At 51.8% G+C, this 15,430-nt stretch overlaps 1 protein-coding gene across 4 annotated transcripts in view; it reads right to left on the bottom strand.

The window, feature by feature from the left end:
- The window catches only part of DAZAP1 (DAZ associated protein 1), a 36,184-nt gene extending 22,343 nt beyond the window's left edge, over positions 1-13,841 (bottom strand). For 2 of the 4 annotated variants that reach the window (XM_068156279.1, XM_068156280.1), the window contains exons 1-6: positions 13,651-13,841; positions 7,229-7,269; positions 5,931-6,097; positions 5,314-5,379; positions 4,549-4,659; positions 1,470-1,518 (exon numbers count right to left, since the gene is read on the bottom strand). In XM_068156279.1, the coding sequence (XP_068012380.1) occupies positions 1,470-1,518; positions 4,549-4,659; positions 5,314-5,379; positions 5,931-6,097; positions 7,229-7,269; positions 13,651-13,682 (466 nt within the window). In that variant the 5' untranslated portion in view covers positions 13,683-13,841. Of the gene's footprint in view, positions 1-1,469; positions 1,519-4,548; positions 4,660-5,313; positions 5,380-5,930; positions 6,098-7,228; positions 7,270-13,650 lie in introns of those variants that run through there. The other 2 variants (XM_068156278.1, XM_068156282.1) reach the window with 2 other exon arrangements.
- Positions 13,842-15,430: the final 1,589 nt, after the last annotated feature.

The following is a 15,430-nucleotide window of genomic DNA, read 5'->3' as shown; positions in this document are numbered from 1 at the left end:
TCAAGAAGGACCTCAGGGAGCAGAGGAGTTTATGCTCTGCTTTAAAGGGATCTATTGGAAGGTTAGGAGAGAGATAAAGCAAGAAAACCAAAGCAACAAAAAAAAAAGGGGGAGAGGGGGAAAAAAAAAAAGAGGAAAAAAAAGAGAAAAAAAACAAAGAAAAACTAAAAAGAAAACAAATATATTGAAACTTCATTTACACTCCAATAAAAGCCAAAGCCCTTCCCCCTCCTCTGACTGTGGAACTGGCCTGTACCTCTGTGACAAATTATCACCTAGAGAGAAGAAATCTAAAGAGATATCGTTAATCACAGTCAAACAATTCACAGAGAGAAAAGGAAAAGGGGAGGGGGAGGGGGGAGGATAAAAAGGAAAAGAAAACAAGAAAGAAAGAAGAAAGAACTTACTTAACATTACCAATACTTCACTATGAAACACTTAAAATATGTCACTAAGGATGTATGTCTAAATTAAAAAGGAAACTAAGACTTAACAGCTTAATAAATATGAAGTGAAGGATACATAAACTCTTTCTCTCTCTCTCTCTTAATAAATGAGTCAGAAGAGGAATGCAAGTTCAGATGGCAAACTATTCTCCAGCATGTAGGACATGCTACAAAGCTGTTGCAAGTGCAGCTGAGCTGGAAAGGGGGGGTTCAGTATTGCCTCTTTGCTGGTAAAAATTGATGAGAGATGCAATGGAAGGTGCATGACATGAGACTCTGCTTCAGGTTTTGGAGCAAACTTTGGCAAAGCTTCCTTTGGGGTTTTTTTTTTTGGGGCCTCCCCTTTCAGGGATTGACCATCCCAATCAAAATCATTTGGTGGCCCTTGAAGAGGTGGGTTTGGGTTTGTTTTGGTTTTTGCCTTGCATTTTTCAGTGACCAACAGAAAAAACAACCCAAGCCACCCAGAGAATGGATGGATGGATGGATTCTCCTCTCATTTTATGCTCAGAAGTCCTCTGAACTGCAGCATCTCTGCCCCATGCAATTATATCAGTAGACCTTTAGTGTGGGACAGGAAGAAACTGCTCTGGGTGGGTTGGGTTTTAACACCCCCCCACACCTTTAATAATACCTTAATAAACCACAGGAGTGGCTCAAGAATCCAATTCCAATTGATTAAAAGAGGAAAAAGCAGGGGTTAAAAAAAGCAAACAAGGCAAAGCAAACCAGAAATGAACATGAAACATCTGACTTTCAAGGCACAGATCCCAACTAGAGCTGCAGATGAGGAGTCTGGACTTGAAGTGGTATTTGCCCAGTGATTTATTGGTGTGGGTTTTTTTTTGCTCCTGAGGCAACACAGCAGGGAGAGGGGGAGAAGAAAAAAATAATAATAACAAAAAATACTCCTAAAAATGAACAATAATCAAAGTCTACCTCTTCTGGTGGTGTGAAATAGTTTGCCATCTGACTATAGGAGAGCATGAAGAAATTTCAAGGACAAACTAGATCAGCCTTTACCTCGGGGCCTCTGTTTCTCTGCGTCATAGATCATTACAACTTCAGTGACCTGGAAGAGAGAAGGGAAATTCTACTAACTGTGCTACCAGGGGAGTGTCAGCAACAGTCAGCACAGCCTGCTTTCCCCACACAGCACAATTAACTGCTTGATGGAGCTGTCAATCCCAGGCTGTCCTGCCACGCTCAGACTGGGAGTATCGCTCGTGATGGGAGCCTAAGGAAAGGCTGAGCTCAGCTCTTCTGGAAAAGCTGCTGGGTTGTGGCTTTGAGGGTCCTTGGCACACAGAAGGTTTGAATCTAGCATTGAGGTTGTTATGCTGCTGAGATCCAAACTGCAGCCCCCAAGCCCCAAAGCTTTCTGCTTTCCCCACGCACTGCTCAGCGCTGCAGCTGCTCCAAAGAGGACTTTTCTTATTCCATTTTAAAGCATTTCCATTCTCTGTCATGAGAAGCAGATTTGGCTCCAAATACACTCCAGGACCTGAAGGGGGCCTTGCAGGACCCTTCCAGGACCTGAAGAGGGAGTTCTGCAAGAAAGCTGAGGAAGGACTTGTGACAAGGGCTTGAAATAACAGGATGAGAGGTACCGGCTTTGAGCTGGGAGAGGGGAGACTGAGATTGGAGAGAAGGAAGAAATTCTTTACAGTGAGGGTGGCACAGGTTGCCCAGGGAGGCTGTGAATGTCCCCTCCCTGGAGATGCTCAAGGCCAGGCTGGATGAGGCCTTGAGCAACCTGGGCTGGAGGGAGGTGTCCCTGCCCATGGCAGAGGGGTTGGAACTGGATGAGCTTTAAGGTTCCTCCCAACCCAACCCATTCTGTGATTTAATTTGCATGGCCTCTCTGAATTACTTAAGTGTATCAGTGGCTACAGACTAATGCTTTAAGTGGCCTTATAACCACCCTTCAAATCATGGATGATAATGATCAGTGTGATCTCAACTTAAAAATCCCACAAATAAATGGCAAATGCAAGCTGCTTAGGAAGGCTTTTTATCAGAATGAGCACCACTGCGAGCTGCAGTTTGAACAAAACCAGGGCTTGATGCCAAAGGCAACATTAAAACAGCTGCAAGGAACTGCCTTTACATTTCTGAGAGGCCAAGAAGCCATCAGAGACCATGTGTGATCTCATGGCATCACATGGAATCACAGAATGGGCTGGAAAGGACTTTTAAAGGTTATCTAGTTCACCCCCACCTGCAGCCAGCAGAGATATCTGCAAGTAGAGCAGGCTCAGAGCCCCAAACAACAAGGCCTGGAGTAGTTCCAGGGATGAAATATCTACCACCTCACCTCTCTGGGCAACCTGGGCCAGGGTCTCAGTAGCCTCACTGTAAAGCATCTCTGCCTTCAAGTCAAGCTTAAGGTATTTTTCACTCCAACTCCCTGAACTAACTGAATCTGATGCAAATTCCCTTTTAACTTACAGCCAGCAAACATTCTTTAAGTTATTACACCACATGCACTCAGTTCCCCCCTCCTGGGTGCTAACAGTGGGATTCATCCTCATGTGGGGGCACCATTCCATGTGCCCAATCCTTTCCCCAGTGGGTCTGGATTTTCCCCTTCCTCACACTGGTTTTGTTTGCCAAGTAGTTACCGTGTCTGAGCATCAGGACCTGCTTCTGTCTCTTCATTCTCTGGCCACAAAGTCTCTCCAAAGTCAGCTCCCCCATTTCTAGACTACCATTAAAAGTTCCACTACTTACTTTCAAAGGCACTTACACTCAAGGGCTGCTGCTTGCTTTATTGGGTGGAACATTAAGCCTGTACCTCCCAGGCCATCCACAGGTCAGAGTGGGAAAGCCAAAAGTCCGTGAGGAAGAGCCTTTAGAAGTTATGCTCCACAGACATGGAACATGCTCCCCCCATCTTTTATTTACAAGTCTACTGCAGCCTTTCAAACTGAAGAAAAAGTTGTTAGCCATTGCCTTTTTATGGTATTTTTTCCTTTTATCTCAACCACATCTGAAACAGTGCTGGTGATAAAGGGAGCCACTTGAGAAGGTGTCAACAAACCCTCTGCTGCATGCATGGGGAGGGAATGGCTGGGCCAGGGAAAGGAGATCAGGAAAAACTGATTTGCTCCAAGAGTGGTCAGGAGTTGGAACAGACTTCCCAGGGAGGTGCTGGACTCACCATCCCTGGAGGTGTTCAAGAAAGGTGTGGACATGGCACTTCAGGACATGGTGTAGTGGCCATGGTGGTGTTGGGTTGATGGTTGGATTTGAGGATCTTAGGAGGACTCTTCCAACCCAAACAATTAATCAAGTATCAGAAGCACAGACTAAGTGCCACTCAAAGACTCCCATCTGCTGGCACAGCCTGGCCTTCACCTCAGGCAGACTTTCCAGTTTCTCAAACTCATTCACAGCTGGATTTAGTTCAGGATTTTACCAGCTCAAAGGAGCAACAACAATGGGATAAATGGGCATTAACATCCCAATCAGAAGAGTCATTTCGGTCTGAGGTTTCAACGTGAATTACCAACAGTGGTTGGGGACTAGAATGGAGGTTCCAGGGCCAGCAGAACTTAGCTGATTCCAAATGGTGAGTTAAAAGCCACTACTGACAGCAAAAGAATGGCAGGAGACTGCCAGCTCTCTGTACAGGCAGGCAAAGATGAGGAGCTCAGACATGAGCTCACCCAAGGACCCACTGCTCTTCCCCAGAATAAATTCAACTCCAATTTGTTTTAATCACTGAGCTGTGAGTTATCAATTGAAAAGAGAAACAAAATCATTCTTAAGTCAACTCAGCTCAGGAGTTCTTGCAAGAATAATGCATCAGGTTGACTTAAGAGGAGACAGAAGCAGGAAAACTAAGTTATGGATCAGAGCAATAGGCTCTTGACACACAGCCAGATACATTGCAGGAGGAGGATGGTTTACTACAGCTTATCACAAAATGCTTTAGGATGTCCCTCACAGTTCTTTGTCTCAATGAACCCACAATTTTGACAGCTTGATGAGAGCAGAGAAAAAGGCAGGGGAGGAGAAAGGAAGGGGAGGGGGGAGAGGAAAGGCAAGCATCTTGCAACCCACTGCTAAGTGCCAAAGTGTGGAATCAATGACTCACCACTCCGAACTTCTTGAAGTATTCCCTGAGCTCTGTCTCGCCACAGTTATGAGGAATCCCACCAACAAAAATTTTATTTGATTTATTGTTATCACTCCTGGATCCTTTTTGCTAAATCAAGGAAGGGGAAAAAAAGAAAAACAAAGTCAGAGGGACAATAAAAAGTTGTCTACTTCCAGCATTTTACAGTTAAACATCAACAATGGTCTCCCGCAGGATGATGAGGGGGGAGCAGTCTCCAGGCTTGAAGTCATTAAAGTGAGGCAAGTGCACGGTTCAGAGCTGCAGAGTTTAGTGCTGGCAACTTAATAAGCCAGTTCCTCTCCTTCAGAAGATCAGAAAACCAAGGACTGTGGTTCTGAGGCCACTTACTCCTTTTGTAGTGCAATGGTATTAAGCTGCAGGGTGGGAAGGAGGCTGGAAAGGAGCAGCTGTCCTTGTGAGAGCACTTCCAAGGCACTTGGTTCAAGAATTGAAGAGCTCAACAGCAACAACAAAAAGCACCAAGAGCTTGAAGAAAACACCACCCCCACCAACTGCTGGTGATGCAAGCACCATGTGGTGGTTAACACTGCCCTGGGGTATTGCCACAGAAATCCAAGTCAAAGACAGCTTTCAGAACTCAAATTGAACACTCCAGGTCTGCCTATTGATTCCTGACTTCAAAACATGGATCTAATCCACAGTGGATTGAATTAAAGCTGCTGGAAGGTAAGGCAGAGAGTTGGAAACCAGGCAGGGATACACCAAGGGATCTTTCCTTACCCATCCTTCCTTCGGTCGTGTCCTTTCTGGTTGCATCCCCCTAGGTGTACATGGCTTTGGATCAATCTGGAAGAAGTTCCAGTTTGGTCAGATCTCAAGAGTGCAGAATATTTGTTCTCCAAATTACATTTCTGGCAGCTGAACACAGCACTGCTGATAATCCAGCTCCTCAGATCAAAGCTACGGTTCAATAGATCACTTTCTACGAGGTGGACAGAAACCATCAAGTTAAAGCTCTCTTGCAATAAATAATTAACACCAACAACCAGGTTAACTTTTACAGTAAGTAAGGCTGCAAAGAAGAAAGCAGAAATCATAGAAGTGTTAGGGTTGGAAGGGACCTCAAGGCTCAGCCAGTTCCAACCCCCCTGCCACAGGCAGGGACGCCTCACGCCAGAGCAGGTTGCTCAACAGCCCACATCCAGCCTGGCTGCGAACACCTCCAGGGATGAGGCTTCCACCACCTCCCTGGGGGGCAACCTGTGCCAGTCTCTCACCACCCTCAGGCTGAAGAGCTTCTTCTTAACATCCAACCTGAACCACAACAGATCTTTGAAGCAGTCTGGAGCAGCAAAGTCCTTGGGAGGAGGAAAAACCCCAAAGGCAAAGGAACTTACATTTCGGCCGTCTAACGTGTGAGGTCTGCTGGCCAGCACAGTTCCCACACAGTTGGGATCTTTGAATTTGACAAATCCAAATCCTCGAGACTGGTTTGTGGTTTTGTCTTTCATGATTACACAGTCTACAACCTCTCCATACTGGGAGAAGTAGCTACGAAGAGTTTCTGTTCGAAAACAAACAAACAACAAACAAACAGACAGAGAAACCAAACACGTGTGTGAAACCCAAACAGCTGGCAGCAGGCTGGGCTTGCAAAGAGGAGACAAAAGCAAAGAGCTACACAGAGTTCAGGCACTGAAAATCAGCACATTTTTACTTCCTCTGAACACAACTGGTGCAGAAGCAGAGAATGGGTTGGGTTGGAAGTCATCCAGTCCAACACCCCCACCCCCCACCCCCCCCCGCCCTGCAGTCAGCAGGGACATCCTCCACTAGATCAGGTTGCTCAGAGCCTTGTCCAGCCTCACCCTCCAGGGATGAGGCCTCAACCACCTCCCTGGGCAACCTGTTCCAGTGTTTCACCAGCCTCATGGTAAAGAACTTGTTTCTAACATCCAATCTGAATCTACTCTTCTCTAGTTTCAAACCATTGCCCCTCATCCTGTCACTGCAGGCCTTTAGGAACAGTCCCTCTGCAGCCTTCTTGTAGGCTCCCTTCAGGTTCCAGAAGGCTGCCTTTAGGTGTCCCTGGAGCCTCTATTCTCCAGGCTGAACAACCCCAGCCTGTCCTCACAGGAGAGATGCTCCAGCCTTCTGATCTTTCCTGTCCTTCTCTGGACCCTCTCCAGTAGGTTCATGTCCTTCCTGTGTTGAGGACTCCAGAGCTGGACACAGCACTGCAGGCAAAATCCCCCCAGAGCAGAGGGACAGAATCCCCTTGCTCCATCTCTGGTCTTGCTGCTTTTGGTGCAGCCCAGGATGCCCCTGGCCCACTGCTGGCTCCTGTCCAGCTTCTCATCCTCCAGCATCCCAATACCTTCTCTGCAAAGCTGCTCTCAATCTCATCAGCCCCAGCCTGGATTGATACCAAGGATTGCCCTGACCAAGGTGGAGGACCTTACACTTTGCCATATTGAACCTCATGAGAATGGTTCAGTGCCACTCAGACAAAACAGTAAAGCAACAATCAAAAAGTCATCATCTCCTGAGCTGACAAAAGCTCCAATACCAAACTGGGACACAAAACATAAAACTAGAAGTGATAAACATATTTGTCTACAGAAAATGTGATTCATGAACAAAAGATTCTTCTGCTACAGGCCACATCTCTGTGCCCTGCTCAAGGGCTGCTTACCTTGTGTTGTGCTCCAGTCCAAGCCACCCACAAAGAGTTTCCTGCAAGCAAAGCACACAGCAATTTTAGGACTCCACACAAGGCAAAAGTTGGCTGATCTGAAGAAATCTGGAGGCACTAAGGCCTCCAAAAGACACCACAAAAGCTGTTCTTCACTTGAATTCACTGTTCAGTGTCACAAGAGTCACAAGAACCTGAAGCATCTGCTTTTTGTGCCACAAGCATGAGCAGAGGTTGGAAGCTCATGACAGGAATACCTTTTCTTCCTTTGTGCAAAGGGAAGAGAAAAAGTTCCTCCACTGCCCTTCTTTCCTGATATTTGAGGAGGCAGCATGGCTGTGAGGAACCACAACAGGAGCCAGGAGGCAAAACCCAGCACCTCTACACATTTAGAGGTATCACCACGTGAAAAACAACCCCCAGCAGCTGAGATTGTTTAAGACTCATTTAAGAGCAGTCAGCAGTGCAAGAGCATCTGCCCTGGGACATGTGGCAAACCTGCACGTGCCACGAGGTCAAAGCCCAACGGGAACGGCAGCTCAAAGACAAAGCCTTCATGGGAAGGATTGTGGTGGGATTTGGGCATCACCTGACATTTCTGTGCTTGTTCTCGAGCTGCAGAACTGGGTAAAACAGGAAGCTCAAGAAGTTTTTCCACCATCAGATCAAAAAAGCTTAAGGCAGCCCTCAGGCTTTCTAACCCCTGCGCTCTCCTGGCACAGAAAAGTCCTTAAACTGCTGATGAAAACAAACAAAAGCCCTTCATCCACTCCTTTTATGGGCTACTCCCTTGCTCATCTAGAAAGACCAGTGAGAGTTACCTTTTCTCCACCATTATCTTCTGGTTAAATGAAAGCAAAAGCAGAACTACCAAGTTCAAGTCTCAGAGAGAAGGCAAACCTGTGAGGCAAGTCCTAAATAACAGAGCAGAACAAATCCAGCAATTGGTTGTGAAACCATTTTACAACCCTGTTTAGAATTGCTTCCAAAGGGCTCAGAAAGTCATGGCCAAAACCCAAGCTAAGCTGCATGCTCCAAACTGAGGCCAAATCTGAACCAACTCATCCTCTGTAAGAGCATCCAGACCTGCGAGCACTTCGTGTCGGAGCACGTCGAGGTGAGCGCAGGAGGTGGTGCCAGGCTGCCTGCTTTGCAACTCTCTATCAACCTCAGGGTGTGACAACTTCCATGCAAAGGGATCTCCTCCATAATTAAAGGTCTGTTCAAAGTCAGCTCAGCACTTGGCCCTTTTCAGTCAGAATCACAGAATTGTTGAGGCTGGAACAGACCTCTGAGCTCATCAAGTCCCAGCCTATGACCTAAGACCACCACATCGACCAGACCACGTCACTAGGTGCCACATCCACTCTCTCCTTAACTACCTCCAGGGATGGCAACTCCACCACCTCTCTGGGCAGCCCATTCCAGCATTTAATTATCCTTTCCATGAGGAAGTGCTTCCTAACACCCAACCTAAACCACAAGCACCAACTCGGAAGCTCTTCTGTTTCGTGGGCCTGCACAGACAAGAGCTGGGAGAGTTTCTCTTTAGAGGATGCCTCTACTTGTCTCATCAGGCCTCCAAGAGAGGAGTCACAGTCTGCTTTATCTCCTCCTTGCCCTCAAATATTCATAGATTCATATTTTGGGTTGGAAAGCACCTTAAAGATCAGCCAGTTCCAACCCCGCTGCCATGGGCAGGGATACCTCCCACTGGGCCCAGGTTGCTCAAAGCTTCATCCAAGCTGGATCCAGCCCCAGCTTAGCTGAGGGTGGGAATCATTGCACCATCACTTACAGGGGGCCAGCTGAGGCTCTCCTAACATTGAAAAGGGAAAAAAAACAAGGGAATATTAACCTTGCTCTCACCTTCTCAGGAGCAGCCAACTGCAGCAGGAACTCAGCCACCCCCCAGCCAGAGAGCTGCTGGTGCACAGAGAGCAGCAGTGAAACAAAAGCCTTGTGACCAGAAGGTCCTGCAGGGCTGGGCAGCTTGCAGATGAAACCAGCAGAGAGGCTCTGCACTTTGAGTCATTTCTCTGTGGTATGGCCTCGTGTCATGACTCTTGTGCAAGGGCCTGCAGGGATTGAGGCAGTGCCTTCAGAGGGTGACTGAATGCAGCCTTATGGCATAACCACAAGGCTTCCAGGCAAGTTTTCTTCCCAAGGCACTGGCTGAGAGGTGACACAAGTCCTGGCCTTCACACACAAGACCAACCATTAAGAACGGATCCAAAGTGTCTCCTTCCACAGGCAGGGAAGGACCAACTGGTAACAGGCAAAGGAAGCTCAGTGCTGCAGAGCCAGCAGCTGCAGCTGCTCCTGCATTACCATAATGCAGCCCAGAACAGCACAAGCAGCACACTTCAGCCATTCCCTCTCAAAGCAAGCCTGTCTCCTACTGGCACTTCTCAGGATGGCAAAGTTTTTCCTCAAGGATTGGAGAACATCTTCCCCCCCCATCCCTCTGCTGTCACAGAGCTCACTGGTGGCACCCCTGCACAGAGCCAGTGCAAAGGGTCACCTCTTGGTGAAACCCACAGCCCTCACCCCACCCTGACTGTCCCCCTTCACTGTGTTTGCTCTGCACCCACCAGAGACCCACACAAGTGTCTTCTGCCATTATTTCAGGGGAAAAAGCAAGTCCTGGAAGCAAATCTCTTGATTTCCTAAGAGAAACACAACTGAGCTGCAGCCCCACTCCCAGAGTTCTAGACTGGTGTGGGATGGGACCTTGAATATCACCCCCTGGCACTGGCAGGGACATCTTCCACTAGACTAAGGTTGCTCAAGGCCTATTCAGATGGAAGATTCATGAGAGCCTCCTCAATTAACCTCATTTGGGGATGATTTTCTAGGGTTTCTTTTCCCCTCAAACTCAATTAGCTCCTCACAGTCTGCAAGAGCCCTGCAAACCTACCAGCTGCACTCTGACAGCACAATCAAGCTGGCTGCAGGGGAAACAAGTTATCAGCCACTGCAACTTTTTTTCCAGTTGTATTATTAATTGTAGTCAACCTGCTCACTTCCAAACACAACCCCAAAGCTGGGTTGCCTGAGGTCAGCCACAGCAGCTGTATGCAAATAGAGGGCTGCTGTTCCTCCACAGGCTGTGGAATGCCAAAAGCCAGGACTGCCCTGCCTCTGACTCCTCCACGGGCTGGGGTTGGACACACTGCAGACTGAAAGATTTACCTAATCCCCAAATCCCCACCTGGCACAGCAACCCAGATGCAGTGCTGTACAAGATGATGCACAGAGGCACAGCAGGTGAGTGCTCCTCAGCCCCTTCCTGAGCTCTCGCCTCCTGCAAGACTTTTTGGTCCAATAGTTTCTGAGTAGGCAGTGATAAAGATTCCACCATGGGTCTGAGCCTGCTGACAGCATCATCCTCACACCTCCTGGCACCACTTTCAAACACCTCCACAGCAGGCTGCTGCAGGCCATACCCAAGGACAAGCTCCACAGCCAGCACGAGCTCCATGAGGACACACAAGAGCAGCAGCAGGTTTCTCTGGGCAGGTTTTACTGAGGGCAGCAAATAGGCACCGACAGCCACAGGCAGCAGCAGCAACAGTGTGATCAAGGTAAGAGCTCCACAGCACAGAGTTTGGAGCAAGTTTCATGAACCCTCACAGAATGACAGAAGTGGCTGGGGTGGAAAAGCCCTCTGAGAGCATCCAGTCCAACCAGCAACCTAACACCACCATGGTCACAAAACCACGGCCCCAGCTGCAATGGCCACACGTTTCTGGAACACCCCCAGGGATGGGGACTCCACCACCTCCCTGGGCAGTCTCCCTAAGCACTCTTGCAGCAAAGAAACTTTCCTTAATCTCCAACCAAACCCTCCCCTGGCACCATTTCAGGCCATTTATTCTCCTGCTATCACCTGATCCTAGGGAGATGAGACCAACCCCCACCTCAGGTGTTCTGCTCCAACTATTTCCTCCCTGGGCAACCTGTCCCAGTGTCTCCTCACCCTCACTGGAAAGAAGTTCTTCCTAATGCCTAGTCTAAATCTCCCCTCCTCAAGCTTCAATCCACTGTACCTGTCCCCAGATGCAGCAGGAAAGCACACAGAAGTCTTTTAAAAGCACCAAAGAGGGCAAACTCTTTGCCTATGTAAAATAATCTGGCAGTCTGATTAACATCTCTTGACTCTCCCAGCGTGGTCCCAATCTGCTACAGCCTGCAGGACAGGAAGGTCTCAGGATCAGCACTTGTCTTTTCATCCAAACCAGCCCCAAGTACTGAAGACAAATAAACAGCACTGGTGAGGCTCTTCCTCCTCCCCTGACAGGGCTGCAAGGCGTGCAGCCTCCGGAAGTGTTTTCACTCGCAGTCTCTGGCTAGAGAAGAGGTCCCATTAGCAACTTCCCACCCAACTTCCTCCACCCAACTGCAGGCAGCTGACTGAAACTGCAGGCAACTTCACTCCTCGTTTGCACCTTTCCCTCTGAGTGCCTTTGGGGGAGGACAAAGAAGAAAGTGGCCATCTCTGAGCAAAAACTGATCCTTTTGAACCTGACAATGCCTCAGAAGAACCCAAATTTAAGTGGTGTGGCAGTGGGAAGGGGCTGTGACAGCCAGCCCTGCTCTGGATGGAAGCTGAGCATATTTCATAGAATCCTCGGGGTTGGAAGAGACCTCCAAGATCACTGAGCCCAACTATCACCCTGACACCAGCATGGCCACTAAACCATGCCCCCAAGTGCCATGGCCACGTGGTTCTGGAACACCTCCAGGCATGGGGAGTCCACCACCTCCCTGGGCAGCCTGTGCCAAGCCCTGACCACTCTGGCAGCAAAGAAATTGTTCTTCATATCCAACCTCCCCTGGGGCAACTTGAAGCCACTTCCTCTCCTTCTATCAGCTGATACTAGGCAGAAGGACCAAACCCCACCTCACTGCAGCCTCCTCTCAGGGAGCTGTAGAGGGCAATGAGGTCTCCCCTCAGCCTCCTCTTCTCCACACTAAACACCTCCAGTTCCCTCAACTGCTCCTCAGCAGCTCTGCTCTCCAGACCCTCTAACAGCTTCACTGCCCTTCTCTGGACGTATTCCAGTACCTCAATGTCCTCCTTGGAGTGAGGGCTCCAAAACTGAACCCAATTTTCACTCATATCCTGCCCTCACCTACATCTCCAGAACAGCAGCTCTCATCAGCTCACTCCTAAGACCCTGAGCAGTGATTAAACATCCAGGACCAACGGACTTCAGAGCAAAACCAGCACCCTTAAACACATCCTATACAATTTGCAGCAACATGTTCTACCCAAAACAGCTGTCCTGCCTCTGGGATTTTTTTTGACCCTGTACCAAAACTAAGACCACGACAGGGTCAATAAGCAGCTTACTACGTGCTGATGACGGCAGGAGTACGGCAGCAGGGCACATGTCCTCCACCACCACGGCTTCCAAAGAGGAGAGAGCAGTTATGACGTGCATATTGTGTGCCAAAACTTGCAGCAAAAGCTGAAGCAGCCAGCGAAGGAGGTGGTGTGGGGTTTGCTTTTATTCCCCCCCCTCCCCTATTTTCACTTCCGATGTGCCAAGCCTCCTAATTTACACCTTGCCAGCCTCTAGGACACAGCACCCGAACAGACTAACGCTAAATGCACCCCAGAAGAGCTAAGCCATGGATGTGGAGGAGCCACCGAAACCTCAGGAGTAGAAGCAGCGTCCTTGTGTCCCAAATCCAGGCGGCGAGGGGGGGGCTGGAGGAGTTTGTTAATGGATTGAATGGGGGGGTTCAGAGGGCAGCGACGGGAGAGCAAGAGGAGTTTGTTAGTTGGGGGGGAAAGGGGGGGAGAAGTTCAGAGGGCGCCGACCCCCACGCAGTGCCCGCGTTGCAGCGCCGGAGGGAAGCGAGGAAGTGTTGGGGGGCAGGCAGGCCGCCGCCTTTGTCCCGCCATCTCCCGGTAACGAGCCCCGCAGCCCCTCCGCTCACTGGGGCAGGGAAGCGCTGCTTGGGTCACCGGAACAAAGCTACCGGCTGGGTTTTACACCCCCCTCTCCCCTCGGTTACCGGCGGGGAAGGGGAGCACAAGGCGAGCTCCAGCCGCCAGCGCCGCGCCGGTTCCCACCGGCTCCCCCTGGCACACGCGGCCCGCAGCCCCGCCGCCGCTCCCGCGGCTCCCCGCGCCGGGGCGGGAAGTGCGCGGGTGACCTTGGCCGCGCGCACCTGCCGCCGCAGCCCAGCGCGGGCGGTCACGTGACGCCGGGGGGGTGCCCCGCCGCGCGCCCTCCCGCTCCGCAGGGGCGCAGCATGGCGGAGCAGGCCCAGCGGCGGGCCGGCGGCAGGGGGGCCGGTCCTCACGCAGCCCTCCCCCCGACACACACGGCCCGGTGGCGGCAGCCCCGGCGCGGCCCGCTCCTCATGGCGTAGGAAAAAAGATGGGGCCGAACCCCCGCCCTCACCCGATCTCGTCGGCGCCTCCCACGCTGTTCATGGCGGCGGTTCCTCGGTAGGATGCGGGACCGCGCCCGGTTCTTCCTTTCTAAGCGGCGGCAACAGCGGCGGCACGTCTTGGTGGGGGGGGCTGAGGGCGGGCTCTCAACTCACCGTGTCGTCGTTTCCCCCCCCACCCCACCCCCCCCGGTTTTTCCCCACCACAACCAACACTTCCCACCCCCCCACCCCCCCTACCCCGTCTCTCCGCGGAGCTCTCCCAGAGCTACAGCAACGGGCCGCCCCCGGCCCGCCTTCGGCTTCGGGCTGGGCTGGGCTCGGGCTCAGCTCGGCGCCCCCCCCCGCGCCGCCGCCGCCGCGCGCTCGCGCTCCCTCAGCGCCGCCAACCGCCGCTGCGCGCGCACCTGCCCCTCGCTACGGGGTCTCCGGGGCCGCGCCCAGGGAGGGGCGGGGCGGGGCAGGACGGCATGGGGCGCAAGGGACGATGGGAAGGGCAGTCCGCCCGCTCGCCCGCCCGGAACACGTGTGGCCGTGGGTATACCGGAAACAGCGCAACGTGGGTCGTGCGGGGATCCCCCTCCCACGGGTCTGCCGGGGGGTTGCAGTTCCGGGTCTGTTGGGACAACCCCCTGGGTTCACCGGGACCACCTCCCCCCCAGACACTCCTCGGGTCTACCGGGAACCACCCCTAGTCTACCGGGCACCTCTCCAGCGGTCCACCGGGACTCCCCCACCTCGGGTCTAACGGGCATTCCGACACGAGGTTTCCACCCCCGGGGTCTACCGGAACGCCCTGCTTTGGGTGTACTGAGCAACACTGCCTGGGTCTACGGGGACAACCCCCGAGTCTACCGGGCACACCCCCCACTTCCCCCCCGCCAACCCGCCGGGTCTGGATTTGACTTCCTGTCGTCTTTAGCCCACCCCCGGAGCATGGCACAACCCTGGCACACTGCCCTGTTGCATGGCACAGTGTGGGATGTAGCGTGGCACAGCCACGGATCATGGCACTGCACCGTGCACAGCTCCAGAGCCTGGCACAGCCCCTGGGGAGGAGCCCTTCCTCCATGCCCCCTCCCAATTAAGCCGTTCCATCCCAGCTCTGTCACACAGGGTCGCTGATCCTCCCGGTCCTAACGGCTGTGGCCGTACCCAGCGTAGTGCCACCAGCAGTGGAAGTCCATCCCTGCACCCCCCAGCCCCACTCCAACAGGGGGCACCCAGGTGGCTGTGTGTGGAGTTTCAGGCATTGGCACAGGCTGCCCAGGGAGGTGGTGGAGTCCCCATCCCTGGAGGTGTTCACAAACTCTGTGGCCATGGCACCTGGGTCATGGATTAGTGGCCAGGGTGGGGTTGGGTGGATGGTTGGACTGGATGGATGACCTCAGAGGGCTTCTCCATTCCAAACAATTCTCTCTGGAGTTCTGGAGTAAAGAAGGTCCTGGGGAGACCTCAGAGCAGCCTTCCAGTACCTGAAGGGGGCTGCAGGAGAGCTGGGAAGGGACTTTTGAGAAAGGCTTGGAGTGGCAGGATGAAGTGGAATGGCTTTGAGCAGGGAGAGAGGAGATTGAGAATGGAAATGAGGAAGAAATTCTTTAGAGTGAGGGTGGGGGGAGCCTGGCACAGGTTGCCCAGGGAGGTGGTGGATGTCCCCTGCCTGGAGGTGTTCAAGGTGTTCAAGGTTGGATAAGGTCTTGAGCAGCCTGGGCTGGTTGGAGGTGTCCCTGCCCGTGGCAAAGGGGTTGGAACTGGGTGACCTTTAAGGTGCCTTCCAGCCCATGCTGACTC

This window comes from Melanerpes formicivorus, unplaced genomic scaffold (assembly GCF_026170545.1).
Source record: "Melanerpes formicivorus ecotype bairdi unplaced genomic scaffold, bMelFor1.0.p_v2 SCAF_34, whole genome shotgun sequence".
Classification (NCBI taxonomy): domain Eukaryota; kingdom Metazoa; phylum Chordata; class Aves; order Piciformes; family Picidae; genus Melanerpes; species Melanerpes formicivorus.
Note: the sequence above shows the minus strand (reverse complement) of the source record. Positions and strands in the feature narration are given on the sequence as shown.